This window comes from Pelophylax lessonae, assembly GCF_965119305.1.
Source record: "Pelophylax lessonae genome assembly, chromosome: 10".
In the NCBI taxonomy this organism is placed as follows: Eukaryota; Metazoa; Chordata; class Amphibia; order Anura; family Ranidae; genus Pelophylax; species Pelophylax lessonae.
In genome coordinates, this window is record NC_138777.1 from 102,538,034 (window position 1) to 102,550,501 (window position 12,468).

General features: G+C 46.9%; 1 protein-coding gene across 2 annotated transcripts in view; it reads left to right on the forward strand.

Moving 5' to 3' along the window:
• The first annotated feature begins 11,458 nt into the window (after window positions 1–11,458).
• The window catches only part of TOX3 (TOX high mobility group box family member 3), a 184,850-nt gene continuing 183,840 nt past the window's right edge, over window positions 11,459–12,468 (forward strand). For both annotated transcript variants that reach the window (XM_082270811.1, XM_082270810.1), the window contains exon 1: window positions 11,459–11,912. In XM_082270811.1, the coding sequence (XP_082126937.1) occupies window positions 11,814–11,912 (99 nt within the window). In that variant the 5' untranslated portion in view covers window positions 11,459–11,813. The remainder of the gene's footprint in view (window positions 11,913–12,468) is intronic.

Below are 12,468 nucleotides of genomic sequence, written 5' to 3' on the forward strand. Positions count from 1 at the left end.
AATGGCTGTCTTCTAAAGATCTAGTCTGGTATCACTGGGGGGGGGGGGGTGTCAGTTGGAAGGAGGCAACCAGCTTTCCCTGGACATGTTGTGAGTAAAGTCCATTGAGAGACCCTAGAGACTTTGGGGCTGCTGCCAACCCTCTTGTGCTAGAGTCAGCTGCGTGTTTGCTAAAGGGGACATCGGCTGGTGTCCTGAAGTGCTTAGTTTATCTAATTCCTTGTGAAGGGACGATACTCCTGTTGCTCTAAAGCAGGGCTTTTTTTCTCAGAAAATAGGTGCTGGAACTCACCCTCCCCGGCCACTTCCAGCTCCAACCATGCCCACAACCCAACCCCAACCACACACACAACCCAGCCCTCAGTCATGTCTTCCTCAGAGGTGAACATTACACAGTTGCCAAAGAGTGGGTGTGATCGAGGCTCAGAACTGTATCGCAGAAGGCGCAAGGTTCCTTGGTTGTTGGTGGTGCCTGAACACTGCAACCCCTTGCAGTTACTCTTGCTGGGTGCAGGAGTGGGACCTGCTGGTAAGAATTCCATACAAATTTGAAATTGCATGTACTATACTGGTGCCAAAAATTGGGCCTTTGCTGTTGGTGGTGCCTGAACACCGTAACCAACCCCTCATAGTTACTCTTGCTGGGAGCAGGAATGGGACCTGGTGGTAAGAATTCTATACAAATTTGAAATTGCATGTACTTGTCATACAGGTGAAAAAATATTGGGCCTTTGGTGTTGGTGGTGCCTGAACACCGTAACCCCTCACAGTTAGCAGGGCACAGGGACAGGGATGGGACCTGCTGTTAAAAATTACATACAACATTTAAATTGTACGCACCTGTCATACAAGTGCAGAAAAATTAGGCCTTGGGGTTGGTAGTGACCTAAACTAAAAATATTGCTGGAAACTAGCAGAATCAAAAAAGAGGAATAGGATAGGCAGCATATGCAAGAGATGGCAGACCCCTAGCAAATTCAAACAGTTACATCAGCATCAGGGGCTTGATAGCTCTTGTTGATCCAGGACTGGTTCATTTTGATAAAAGTCAGCTGGTCAACAGAGTCTGTGGACAGACACACTCTTGTCCGTCACAAAAACTCCAGCAGTACTGAACGTCCGTTTGGAAAGCACACTAGAAGCAGGACAGGCCAGTAGCTTCATTGCATATTGAGAAAGTTCTGGCCAGTGGTCCATCCTCAAGACCCAGTAACCCAGTGGATGCTCAGCCAAAGGGTCTCCAAGTCTGCTCTTGCACCTAGATAATCATGCACCATATGATGGAGACACTGAAAATAGTTGCTTAAACCTAACAGCCCTGGGTGCTGCTGAGGACTAAAGAACTGTTTAAAAGCATCGGTCAGCCGGCCACCTTCTCCACCGCTCCTCCTTTGGCTGAACGATGCCTCAGAAACATGTCCAGAGAATGCTGACCTCCCAGTGTCTGGAAAGGCAGTACACAATTTTTTTTTTTCAAGGCCTCCTCAAGATGTTTCATCCTCTGCTCCCTCTGTGAAGGCAGGATGAGCTCTGCAACTTTACTCTTGTAACGTGGATCAAGAAGGGTTGCCAACCAGTAATTATCCCTCTCCTTGATAGCACGGGTCCTTTCGCAGGCTTTGCAGAATCAGGGAGCCCATGCAACGTAAGTTGGAAGAGGCATGAGCTTCTGAGTCCTCTGGGTCTCTAAGGATGATATTGTCAGCAGGAGCAACCTCTCCCCCAACCATGTACAACACCTGAGGTTTCTGGGGAATCAAAACCATCCCTTGAAGACTGCTGTATGCTATCCTCTACATCCATGCTGCCAAAATCCTCCTGTGTGTTTTGTGGCCCTGCAGAAATGATATCTGCATAAAGGAAAGGAAGTCCTCCTCTTCCTCCTGCTGTTCTGCCTCAAGTGCCCTGTCCATGATTCCACACAGCGTGGGCTCCAGAAGGTAGACTAGAGGGATAGTGTCACTGATGCATACATTTTCCCGGCTCACCATCCTTTTGGCCTCCTCAAATGGTGACAGGATGGTGCATGCATCCTTTATCAAAAGCCACTGGCGTGGTGAAAAAAAGCCAAACTACTCTGACCCTGTCCTTGTGCCATACTCACACAGGTACTCATTGATGACTCTCTGCTGCGTGTGCAGCTGCTGCAGCATTCTCAACGTTGAGTTCCACCTAGTGGGCATGTCACAAATGAGGTGGCTGGTGGGCAGGTTGAATTCCCGTTGAATGTCAGATAAGCGAGCACTGGCATAGTACGAACGGCGGAAATGTCCACAGACTTTTCTGGCCTGCCTTAGGAGATCTTAGAAGCCCGGGTATCTGGTCAAGAAATGCTGCACCACCAGATTCAGAACATGTGCCAAGCATGGAACATGTGTCAAGTGTCCCTGTCGGAGGGCGGAGAGAAGGTTGGTGCCATTGTCGTATGCAACCATTCCTGGCTCAAGCTGTCATGGTGTCAACCATCTCTGAGCCTGCCCCTGCAGAGCTGACAGAATCTCTGCACCGGTGTGACTCCTATCCCCTAGACAGACCAACTGAAGCACGGCATGGCATCTTTTAGCCTGACTGCTTGAGTAGCCCTTTGAACGTTTAGGGAGCACTGCTGCTTTAGAGGACAATTGAGCAGAAGAGGACATGGAGGAGGAGGAGGAGGAGGAAGTAGTGGTGGAGTAGCCAGATGTGGCAGAACCAGCATCAGCTTTTTAGGAGGTGTGGTGGCAAAACAAGCTGCAACACTGAACCCTGTCCTGCATTCTTCCCAGCTGCCAGCAGAGTTACCCAGTGCACCGTGAAAGAAATGCAACGTCCCTGTCCATGCCTGCTGGACCAAGAGTCAGCAATAATGTGCACCTTCCTGCTGACCGCTCTGTCCAACGAGGCCACAACACTACCTTCCACATGAGGGTAGAGAGCCGGAATGGCCTTACGCAAAAAGAAATACCTTTTTGGGACCTGCCACTGTGGTGCAGCGCATTCCACAAATTAGTGAAAGGGAACAGAGTCTACCAGATGTAAAGGCAGCAACTGTAATGCTAGCAATTTGGCCAGGCTAGCATTAAGACGCTGAGCATGTGGATGGCAGGGACAGTATTTCTTTCTACGGTTCAGCAACTGGGGTATGGAAATTTGCCTGCTGCTCAAATCAAGCGGTGGTGTACTGCTAGCAGATTGGGTGCAAGTCTCTGTGGCAATCTTTGCTATACCATCATCCCTCTCAATGCTGGTATTTGAGAAGGCATGAGATATAGTAGGGTTAGAGATCACAGATGAGGAGCAAGGTGATGTATGCTTGTTTTGCTCTGGTGGCTCTTTTAGGTGCTGTTGCCAATGGACTGCAGGGCAGGTTGCCATATGCCTTGTCAAGCCCAAGCGGCTGGTGTTCTGGCCACGCTTGATCCACTTCAGACAGATGTTGCAAACAGCAACGCTGTGGTCTACTGCACATGTGCTGAAAAAAAGCTTACACTAATGAACTTTTGGGAGTCCGCAGGGAGTTTGCAGCACCCTGCACCTGTGGAGCTCTGTGCTGTGATGCAATAGGTTGGCTACTCCTATGGTGGCCCCTGGAGCACTTCCTGCCTCATTGGAGTTGTGCCTCCTCCTCCTCCCCCTCCTCCTCTATCCTGTCAGGCACCCAAGTACAGTCAGTGACCTCATTATCCCCTCCCTCCTCGTCACTGGAGAAAACTTGGCAGTATGCTTCAGCTGTGGCAACATGACTGCTGGTTTCTTGTCCGTTATTGTCACCTCCTCTCTCTAGGCTCACGTTATTCCCTTCATCAACCTGCGAACCAACATCACAGCTTTCAAACTGCTGCTCATCCTCCAGCAGCATGTCACTGACACTATGATCGAATAGTTCAGGTGACTCCCCCGTGTATGATGGTGGGGCGACAGAAGGAGTAGCTGTGGAGAAGGAGCCTGTGGAACGGGCCACTTTGGCAGCAGCGGTGGAAGGCAAACTACTGTGAACGTGGATGTCAGAAGATGAGGAGGATGAGGATGGCTTATTTATCCACTCCACCAACTCTTCCACATGTTGTGGCTGAATAACACAGGGGGCACCGGAATTAAACGACGGGTATTGCACCGCCTGCAGAGGATGTACCATGTTGACTGTGACCACCACTTTTTACAGTGGACACAGAGGCTGCTTGCCCTCTTTTTGTGGCCTGTGAGCGTCTGTCTCTGCTTGTCAGCCTTTTGGACATGATGTTGATAGAGAACAATATAGCGTATACGCAACTGAACGATAGATACTCAATGACCTGATATGATATATTCGATAGCCCTATATATAGATATAGATCAGATGGATATAGGGTATACGCAAGTGACCGATAAAGTACTTAATCACCTGATATGATGTAATCCATAGCCCTATATATAGATATGTGATGGATATAGGCTATACGCAAGTGACCGGTAAAATACTCAATGACCTGATATGATGTAAACCGTAGCTCTCTCTCTATATATATATATATATATATATATATATATATATATATATATATATATATATATATATATATATAGAGAGAGAGAGAGATCTATGTATGGTATATGGTGTATGGTATGCACTACTGAATATACTTCACTATCTGATCTCTGAACTTGTAAAAAGCACAAATCTCTCTCCCTTCCTACACTGCTAGGAATGTCTCACTGCACTGTCTGACAAACTGCAAAAGAAGCAATTCTCTTCCTGCCTCAAACACGTTCCTCTCCTTACACTGCTAGGAATGTCTCACTGCACTGTCTGACAAACTGCAAAGAAACAATTCTCTCCCTGCCTCAAACACGTTCCTCTCCCTCCCTGCTATCAATGTCTCACTGCACTGTCTGACAAACTGCAAAAAAAACAACTCTCTCCCTGCCTCAAACACGTTCCTCTCCCTGTCTCCTCGCCCGCACAATCACACTACACTCTGCGGCTGCACAAGCAGCCTTTATGTAGTGTGGGTCGTGTACTTAGCCCCTGAGCCATGATTGGTTAAGGCAGCCTGCCTTTTGTCCAATCATGGTAGAAATCATTTGATTGGCCAAAGCATGAGGTCAGGGTGCATGCTTTGGCCAATCACATAACGTGCTGCACGTGCTGCGCGCACGCAGTGCATTATGGAATCTCGAATTTCCCGCGAAGAAGCACATTTGTTCGTCATTCGATCGATGTTAGAGTCGAACTTAGCTTCAACTCGAACTCTAAACTCATCCCTAGTACTGTATTTCCTAAATCATCACTGTTGCACGCTGCTATACATGACATACTCTTGGTTACTGAACTCTGTACACTTTGCTGCAGCAAAGTTCCCTTGTCCTCTCCAAGCAAAAATCCCACTTCCCTCAAGTATCCCCACTCATCAAAGTAACTATCAATAACTCGCCTCTGCACACCTCTTTGCTTTCCGCTCCCTCCACCCCCAGCTCAACTCTGCACTTTTTCCACAACTCACCTCTGCACACCCATCTACAGCTTTCACCTCTGTACTATCTGTACACCCCCTTCCCTGCTATCACCCCTGCCCAAGCCCCCCTTTCCAAACTCTCTCCTTTGCACAAACCCCCCTCCACAGCTCTTTTACAAATCCCCCCCCAAAGCTCTCACCTTGTCACAATTCCCCTCCTCCGCCCAGCTCTCACCTTTTCACAGATCCTCCCCTCCCCCAGCCCTTACCTTTTCACAGACCCCCCCCCCAGCTGTCACCTTTTCACAGATCAATTTCCTCCCCCCAGCTCTCATCTTTACACAGATCCTCCCCTCCCCCCAACCTTCACCTTTTCACAGATATCCCCTCCCCCCAGCCTTCAGTTTTTCACAGATATCCCCTCCCCCCAGCCCCCCACCTTTTCACAGATATCCCTTCCCCCTAACCCTCACCTTTTCACAGATCTCCCTCCCCCTAGCCCTCACCTTTTCACAGATCTCCCACCCCCCAGCCCTCACCTTTTCACAGATCTCCCTCCCCCCAGCCCTCACCTTTTTACAGATCTCCCTCCCCCCAGCCCTCACCTTTTTACAGATCTCCCTCCCCCCAGCCCTCACCTTTTTACAGATCTCCCTCCTCCAGCCCTCACCTTTTCACAGATCTCCCTCCTCCAGCCCTCACCTTTTCACAGATCTCCCTCCCCAGCCCTCACCTTTTCACAGATCTCCTCCACCCCATACAAAAAGCTCTCTCACCTAGGATTCACAGATTATCCTCCTCCTCCACAGCTCTTTCACCAAAGCCCGATATTTACAAAAACTGTGTGTAGCACAAAGCCGAGTGAAGTGCTGTGAAACTCCTCCTCTGCTCCCTGCTGCATTCCTGATAGGCGGAGCTGCAGGAACGTCACTGTTGAGACCCGGAACATCCAGCTTCATGTGCCTGTAGTGCTGACACTAGCACACAGAAAGAGGTGAAGAGGAAGTGAGTCCTCCACCAGCTTCTGTGTTATGTGACAAGCGGGAGAGGACAGGGCAGCCAGAGGTGGCGGAACTCCGTTCTGGCGCGTTCAGGCAGAAAAAAAAGCCCTGACTGTGTCCAATCACATGTTAATGCAGAAGTTCCGTTTATCAGCTCTCCTTGCCTCACACTCACAGAGTGTGGCATGTTCTTGCAGGGGAGACAGTACAGGTAATCAGGGCACTGATCATTAGTGACTTGATTACAGTGCAGCCCCTAACAGTGCCCAGCAAGTGATGCCAGTCTGTGCCCATCAGTGATACCAATCAGTGACACCAATCAGTGCGCATCAGTGACACCAATCAGTGCTGTCTTTTAGTGCCCATCAGCGCCTGCCCATTGGTACTGCCTATCAGTGCCCATTAGTGTCGCCTATCAGTGCTCCCTATCAGTGCTCATCAGTGTCACCTTATCAGTCCACACCGGTGAAGGAGAAAAATTACTTATTTAAAAAATTTTCTGACACAAACTAAGAAAAACATTGTTTTTTCACAATTTTCGGTCTTTTTTTGTTTTCAGTACAGTGTAGTATGACCATGCAATCGTCATTGAAACTGTGGCAGCGCTAAAAGCTGAAAATTGGCCTGGGTAGGAAGGGGGTAAAAGTGTCCAGTATTAAAGCAGTTAATGCATTCTATACATTAGGATAAAAAAAAACTTTTGTGTACAGCAATCCCCCCAATACTTATCTGAGCACCATCACGATTCAGCATTGTCCATGAGAACTTTGGCTCTCCAGGGACTCTTCTGGGACAGCAAACCACTCAATACTTATCTGAGCACCATCACGATTCAGCATTGTCCACGAGAACTTTGGTTCTCCAGGGACTCTCCCTCAACATTGGCTGAGAGAGCAGCGGGCACCATTGGCTCCCGCTGCTGTCAATCACTGCTAGTGAGCAAGAGAGGGGTGGGACGGAGCCACAGCCCTGTGTGTGAATGGACACATGGAGCGACGGCTCAGGAAGAATCAAGGCTGCTCTGTGCAAAACCAACTGCACAGAGCAGGTATGACATGCTTGTCTTTTTTTTTTTTTTTTATTAAGCCAAGCCTTTAAAAAGAGAATGGAATTTTTTTATCATACTTACCTATGTGTATGTAGCATCAGTCTGATGCTGCATCTGTCCCCCGCCAGCTCGAAGGCTGAGAACTGAATGATCAAACACCGCTGATCTGTGAGCAGAGAGCTGGTGACTGTCAGTCACCGACTCTAAGCTCTGCCCCTCCTGTGTTCACTGGAACACTGGGCCATGGAGGGGGTTGAAGCGGCCAGATCAGGCTCTCAGTGGCTTGTTGAAAAGCTAAGCAGGGTGCCAGTCCAGGCATGTAAGCAGATCTGAACCATATAATCGCGACCCTGGATCGGCTCTGTGATGTAAGCCGACAGCAGGCTCCAGCCCGTTGTCTGCTGAAAATGGGTCACATGAGTGCAATACAATCTGCAGTAATGTGATCCACAGGAGATGTACAGCCAAACAAGCTTTGCCTGTACTTCTCCTTTAATATCACTTTTAGGGCCGGTTCTCACCACATGTAGTCCAGTGTGTTTTTTTCTGCATCAGAAACGCATGCATAGTAGCTTACGGTAGGTTACGCATGGATAGTATGGTTTCTAATGGCATTGTTTATAGCAGTGCGGTCAGTTACAGTGCGTCCCAATTTGATAGAAAAACAGCAGAACATGCTGCATTTTTTCTGCACTGAACTATGCTAGAACGCAGTAAAACACATCAAAAACACACTGGAATGCACAAAAATGCACCAGAACCCACATGTCCCCATTTAAAGTGATTGTAAAGTATTTTTTTTTTAAATAACAAACCTGCTCTGTGAAGTGGTTTTGCACAGGGCAGCCTGGATCCTCCTCTTCTCGTGTCCCTCATTGTTCCTGGCCCCTCCCTCCTGTTGAGCGCCCCAACAGCAAGCAGCTTGCTATGGGGACACCCGAGCCAAGCTGCAGCTCCATGTGTCCATTCAGACATGGGGCTGCAGTTTGCCCCAGCCCCCTCTCTCTCCTGATTGGCTAACTGACTTTGATTGACAGCAGCGGGAGCCAATGGCACCTCTGCTGTGTTTCAGCCAATCAGGAGGGAGAGTCCCAGATGGCCGAGACACTCGTAGACATCGCTGGAGAGAGATGGGGCTTAGGTACGTTTTAGGGGGGCTACTACACACAGAAGGATTTTTATCTTAATGCATAGAATGCATTAGGATAAAAAACCTTCTGGCTGTACAACCCCTTTAACCACTTGCCGACCGCAGCACAACTATGTTGTCAGCCTCTCCTCTCCTCTAGGGGGCGGGGGCGAGCGCGCGCCGCTGGAGGTGCGCCCCCGCCCCCGCTGGTTCCCTGTCATTCCCTTGCGAGTGACCGGTGGCTCCAATGTCCGCCGGCAACTCGCGATCTCCCGCTGGAGAGGGAGAAAGGCAGACGGGTGATGTAAACAAAGCCGCCTGTCATTCTCCCTGATGTAACTGCAGAGACTATACGATCCTGCTATGTAGGATCATATATCTCTGTGGTTACATCACAAGCCACGCCCCTTGACAGTTAGAATCACGCCCCTAGGGACACACTTAACCCCTTGATCACTAATAAAGTTAACCCATTCCCTGCCAGTGTCATTTTTACAGTAACAGTGCATATTTATAGCACTGATTACTGTAGTAATGTCACTGGTACTCCCAAAAGTGACAAAAATGTCAGTCAGGGGTCCGATCTGCCTGCCTCAATGTCGCAGTCCCACAAAAAAAAAAAATCGCAGATCGCTGCCATTACTAGTTAAAAAAAAAAAAAAACAATAAAAAAGACATAAATCTTTCCCGTAGTTAGTAAACGCAATAACTTTTGCGCAAACCAATCAAAATACGCTTATTGCGATTTTATTTACCAAAAATATGTAGCAGAAAACAAATTGGCCTAAAATGTTAAAAAATTTTGATTTTTACATTTTTTGTTTGAGTATTTCATATAAAAAATTTGAAAAATATTGTTATTTTTTCAAAATTGTCGCTCTTTTTTTGTTTATAGCGCAAAAAGTAAAAATCGCAAAGGTGATCAAATACCACCAAAAGAAAGCTTTATTTGTGGGAAAAAAGGACATCAATTTCATTTGGGTACAGCGTCGCTTGACCGCACAATTGTCCGCACCAGAAACGCATCAAGTTCCTCAGTCAGTACAGATTTCGGCAGACAAAAATCAGATGAGCAAGACTGGGCATGCTCAGAGAAGAAAAAACACACTGAAAGTCAACCAGAACATGACATCACTTCTGAAGTTGGTTTTTGTTGGCCAACAAAAGTCCAGTGCAAGTCTAGAGCACATTTCAACCAACAAACAACACTGGGCAAAAGTTGGCCGATCAGTTGGCCAACAATCTGTGCGTGTGTACGGGGCTTTATGCCCCGTACACACGTGCAGATTATCTGCAGACTTTTGTCTGCAGACTTACCTTTTCTATGTAGTGCAAGGGCCTGCTGGATTGCATACAGATTGAAAGTGTTTAGGTTTGACCTCATATTATATGGTTTTGGTAAGTCTGCAGACAAAAGTCTGCAGATAATCTGCACGTGTGTACGGGGCATTATTCTCTCTGGAGAAGAGACGCTTGAGAGGGGATATGATATCAATGTACAAATACTGTAATGGCGACCAGAGCATAAAAAACAGACTATTCAAAGAAAGGGAATACAATAAGACACATGGCCACTCACTAAAACTAGAGGAAAAACGGTTTAGGCTCGGTTCACACTTGTGCGATGCGGGAATGCTGCGAATTCGCAGCCTGTTCCCGCATCGCATCCGCACATCTGGCAGTTCACACAGGATCGTGAACCAATTAAATGTTAATGACACCCCCAGTTTGATCGCATATCGCAGTGCGATCTGACAGTTCGCACAGGATCGTGAACCACTGTGCGATCCGATCCTGATGCGGCTGAAAAAAGGGTTCGGTGCGGATACAGTGCGAATTCAGCCATACAAAGTGTACGGCTGAATTCGCATCTGCACATGAGATCGCATGTAATGAAGGAGCAGTGCGCTCCGAATTACATGCGATCTCCGCAGCCGCAATAATGTGAACCGGCACTTAACCTTAAAATATGTAGGGGGTTCTTTACTGTCAGAGCAGTGGGGATGTGGAATTCTCTTCCACAAGTAGTGGTATCAGCCGGGAGCATTGATAGTTTCAAAAAACTATTAGATGGGCACCTTAAAGACCACAACATATATGGGTATACAATGTACAGTAAGCAGCAAACACACACACACATCATAGGTTGAACTGGATGGACTGATGTATTTTTTCGACCTCACTAACTATGTAACCTATCAGCATCTGCCTTCCATTTTCCAAGCTGATCTGAAGAAGCTGATTGGTTAACACGCAAGGCTGCTCCAGCCTTAGGAAATCAATGGAATGCAAGCATTTGTGTGAATGAAACGGTGACAGGTAGTTGATATCAATGCAAGTGAGAGCAGAGCCCAGGCTGGCTGTGTAGATCGGAGCGCTGCAGTGAGTATATTATCACCTAGTCAGTGTTGATGTGCGGCAGCACTGGATCACTAAGAGCTCAGCATCCCTCTACCCACATTGGGTGCCTCTTCCCATCAGCATGGACACACTGTGTACACAGTAGCAGCTGCACTCAGTGGGAGTGGCACGGAGGGGAGGGGGAGGGACCCAGCTCCTGCTTGTCATTGCCTATTACTTATTCATTTCTCCTAGGGAGCCCTGCCAGCAGCAGCTCCCGTCTCTCTCTACCTCTTCAAACTCCACTCTCTATAACCGTTGGCTGCAAAGACTTTTTTTTTTCTGTTTTGTTCTACACTAACCCCCCCTCCTTCTTTCAAACAAGGCAGAGAGGTCATTCCATACAAACTCCTATCCCCATCTCTGCACAAGCCCTGATTGGTGGAATAAAGTCCTCTGGATCTGTTTTGGAGTTGATGCTTATTTTTGTTGTTGTTGCTTGATCTCTGCTTTTTTTTTTTTTTTTGTCCGGGAGGGGGGTTGTCTTTTTTTTTTTTTTTTTTAAGCTTTGCTCGGAGCTACTGATCCCAATAAGCAAACGCGTGGCTCCTTTGTGTATAGCAGCTGCTGTTCATCAATGCCTAGGCAAGTCCTGGGGTTCTAGCTACTTGCAGCTTTTTTATTTAAAAAATAACAGCCCCGACACCATCCTATCGGACTTATCCAGCCGGGTGTCATGATCTCCGCTTTTTAAACCTGAGATCCCTTCTGCAAAAACTTGTCTCCGATCCCGCACCTGAACCGGCTGAATGCTGACCAATTAGGACCGGGAGCCAAAAAAAAAAACTTGAAGACTTCCCTTTTGTAACAAAAAAACAAAAAACATGGATGTAAGGTTTTACCCGGCAGCTGCTGGCAATGCCCTGCCCGGAGAATCCCCTAACCTGGACTTTTCTCAGTGTTTAGACTACTACACTTACAAGGTGAATATTTCATTATGTTATTTTTCTTCTTTAACACTTTCTTTTGTATTTGTATATCTTATTTCTGCCAGAACTGTCATTTTTGTATATGTGTGTGTGTATTCAGTCCACCAGAGCAGGAGTTTTCTCAGTGCTCAAGGTGTATATTTATGTTTCTTGTTTAATCAATACTTTTATTTGTACATCTTTTTTGTCTTTTGGTTTATTCAGCAGTTTTGTAATTTCCTGCAGAACTGTCTTTTTTTTTTTAATGTGTGATTACTCAGTCCACCAGAGCAGGAGTTTTCTCAGTGCTCAAGGTGTATATTTATATTATGTTTCTTGTTTAATCAATACTTTTATTTGTATATCCTTGTTGTCTTTTGGTTTAACCAACAGTTTTGTAAATCCTAAATTCCTGCAGAACTGTCATTCTTTATGTGTGCTTACTCAGTCCATCAGAGCAGGACTTTTCTCAGTGTTCAAGGTGTATATTTATATTATGTTTCTTGTTTAATCAATACTTTTATTTGTATATCTTTTTTTGTCTTTTGGTTTATTCAACAGTTTTGTAAAT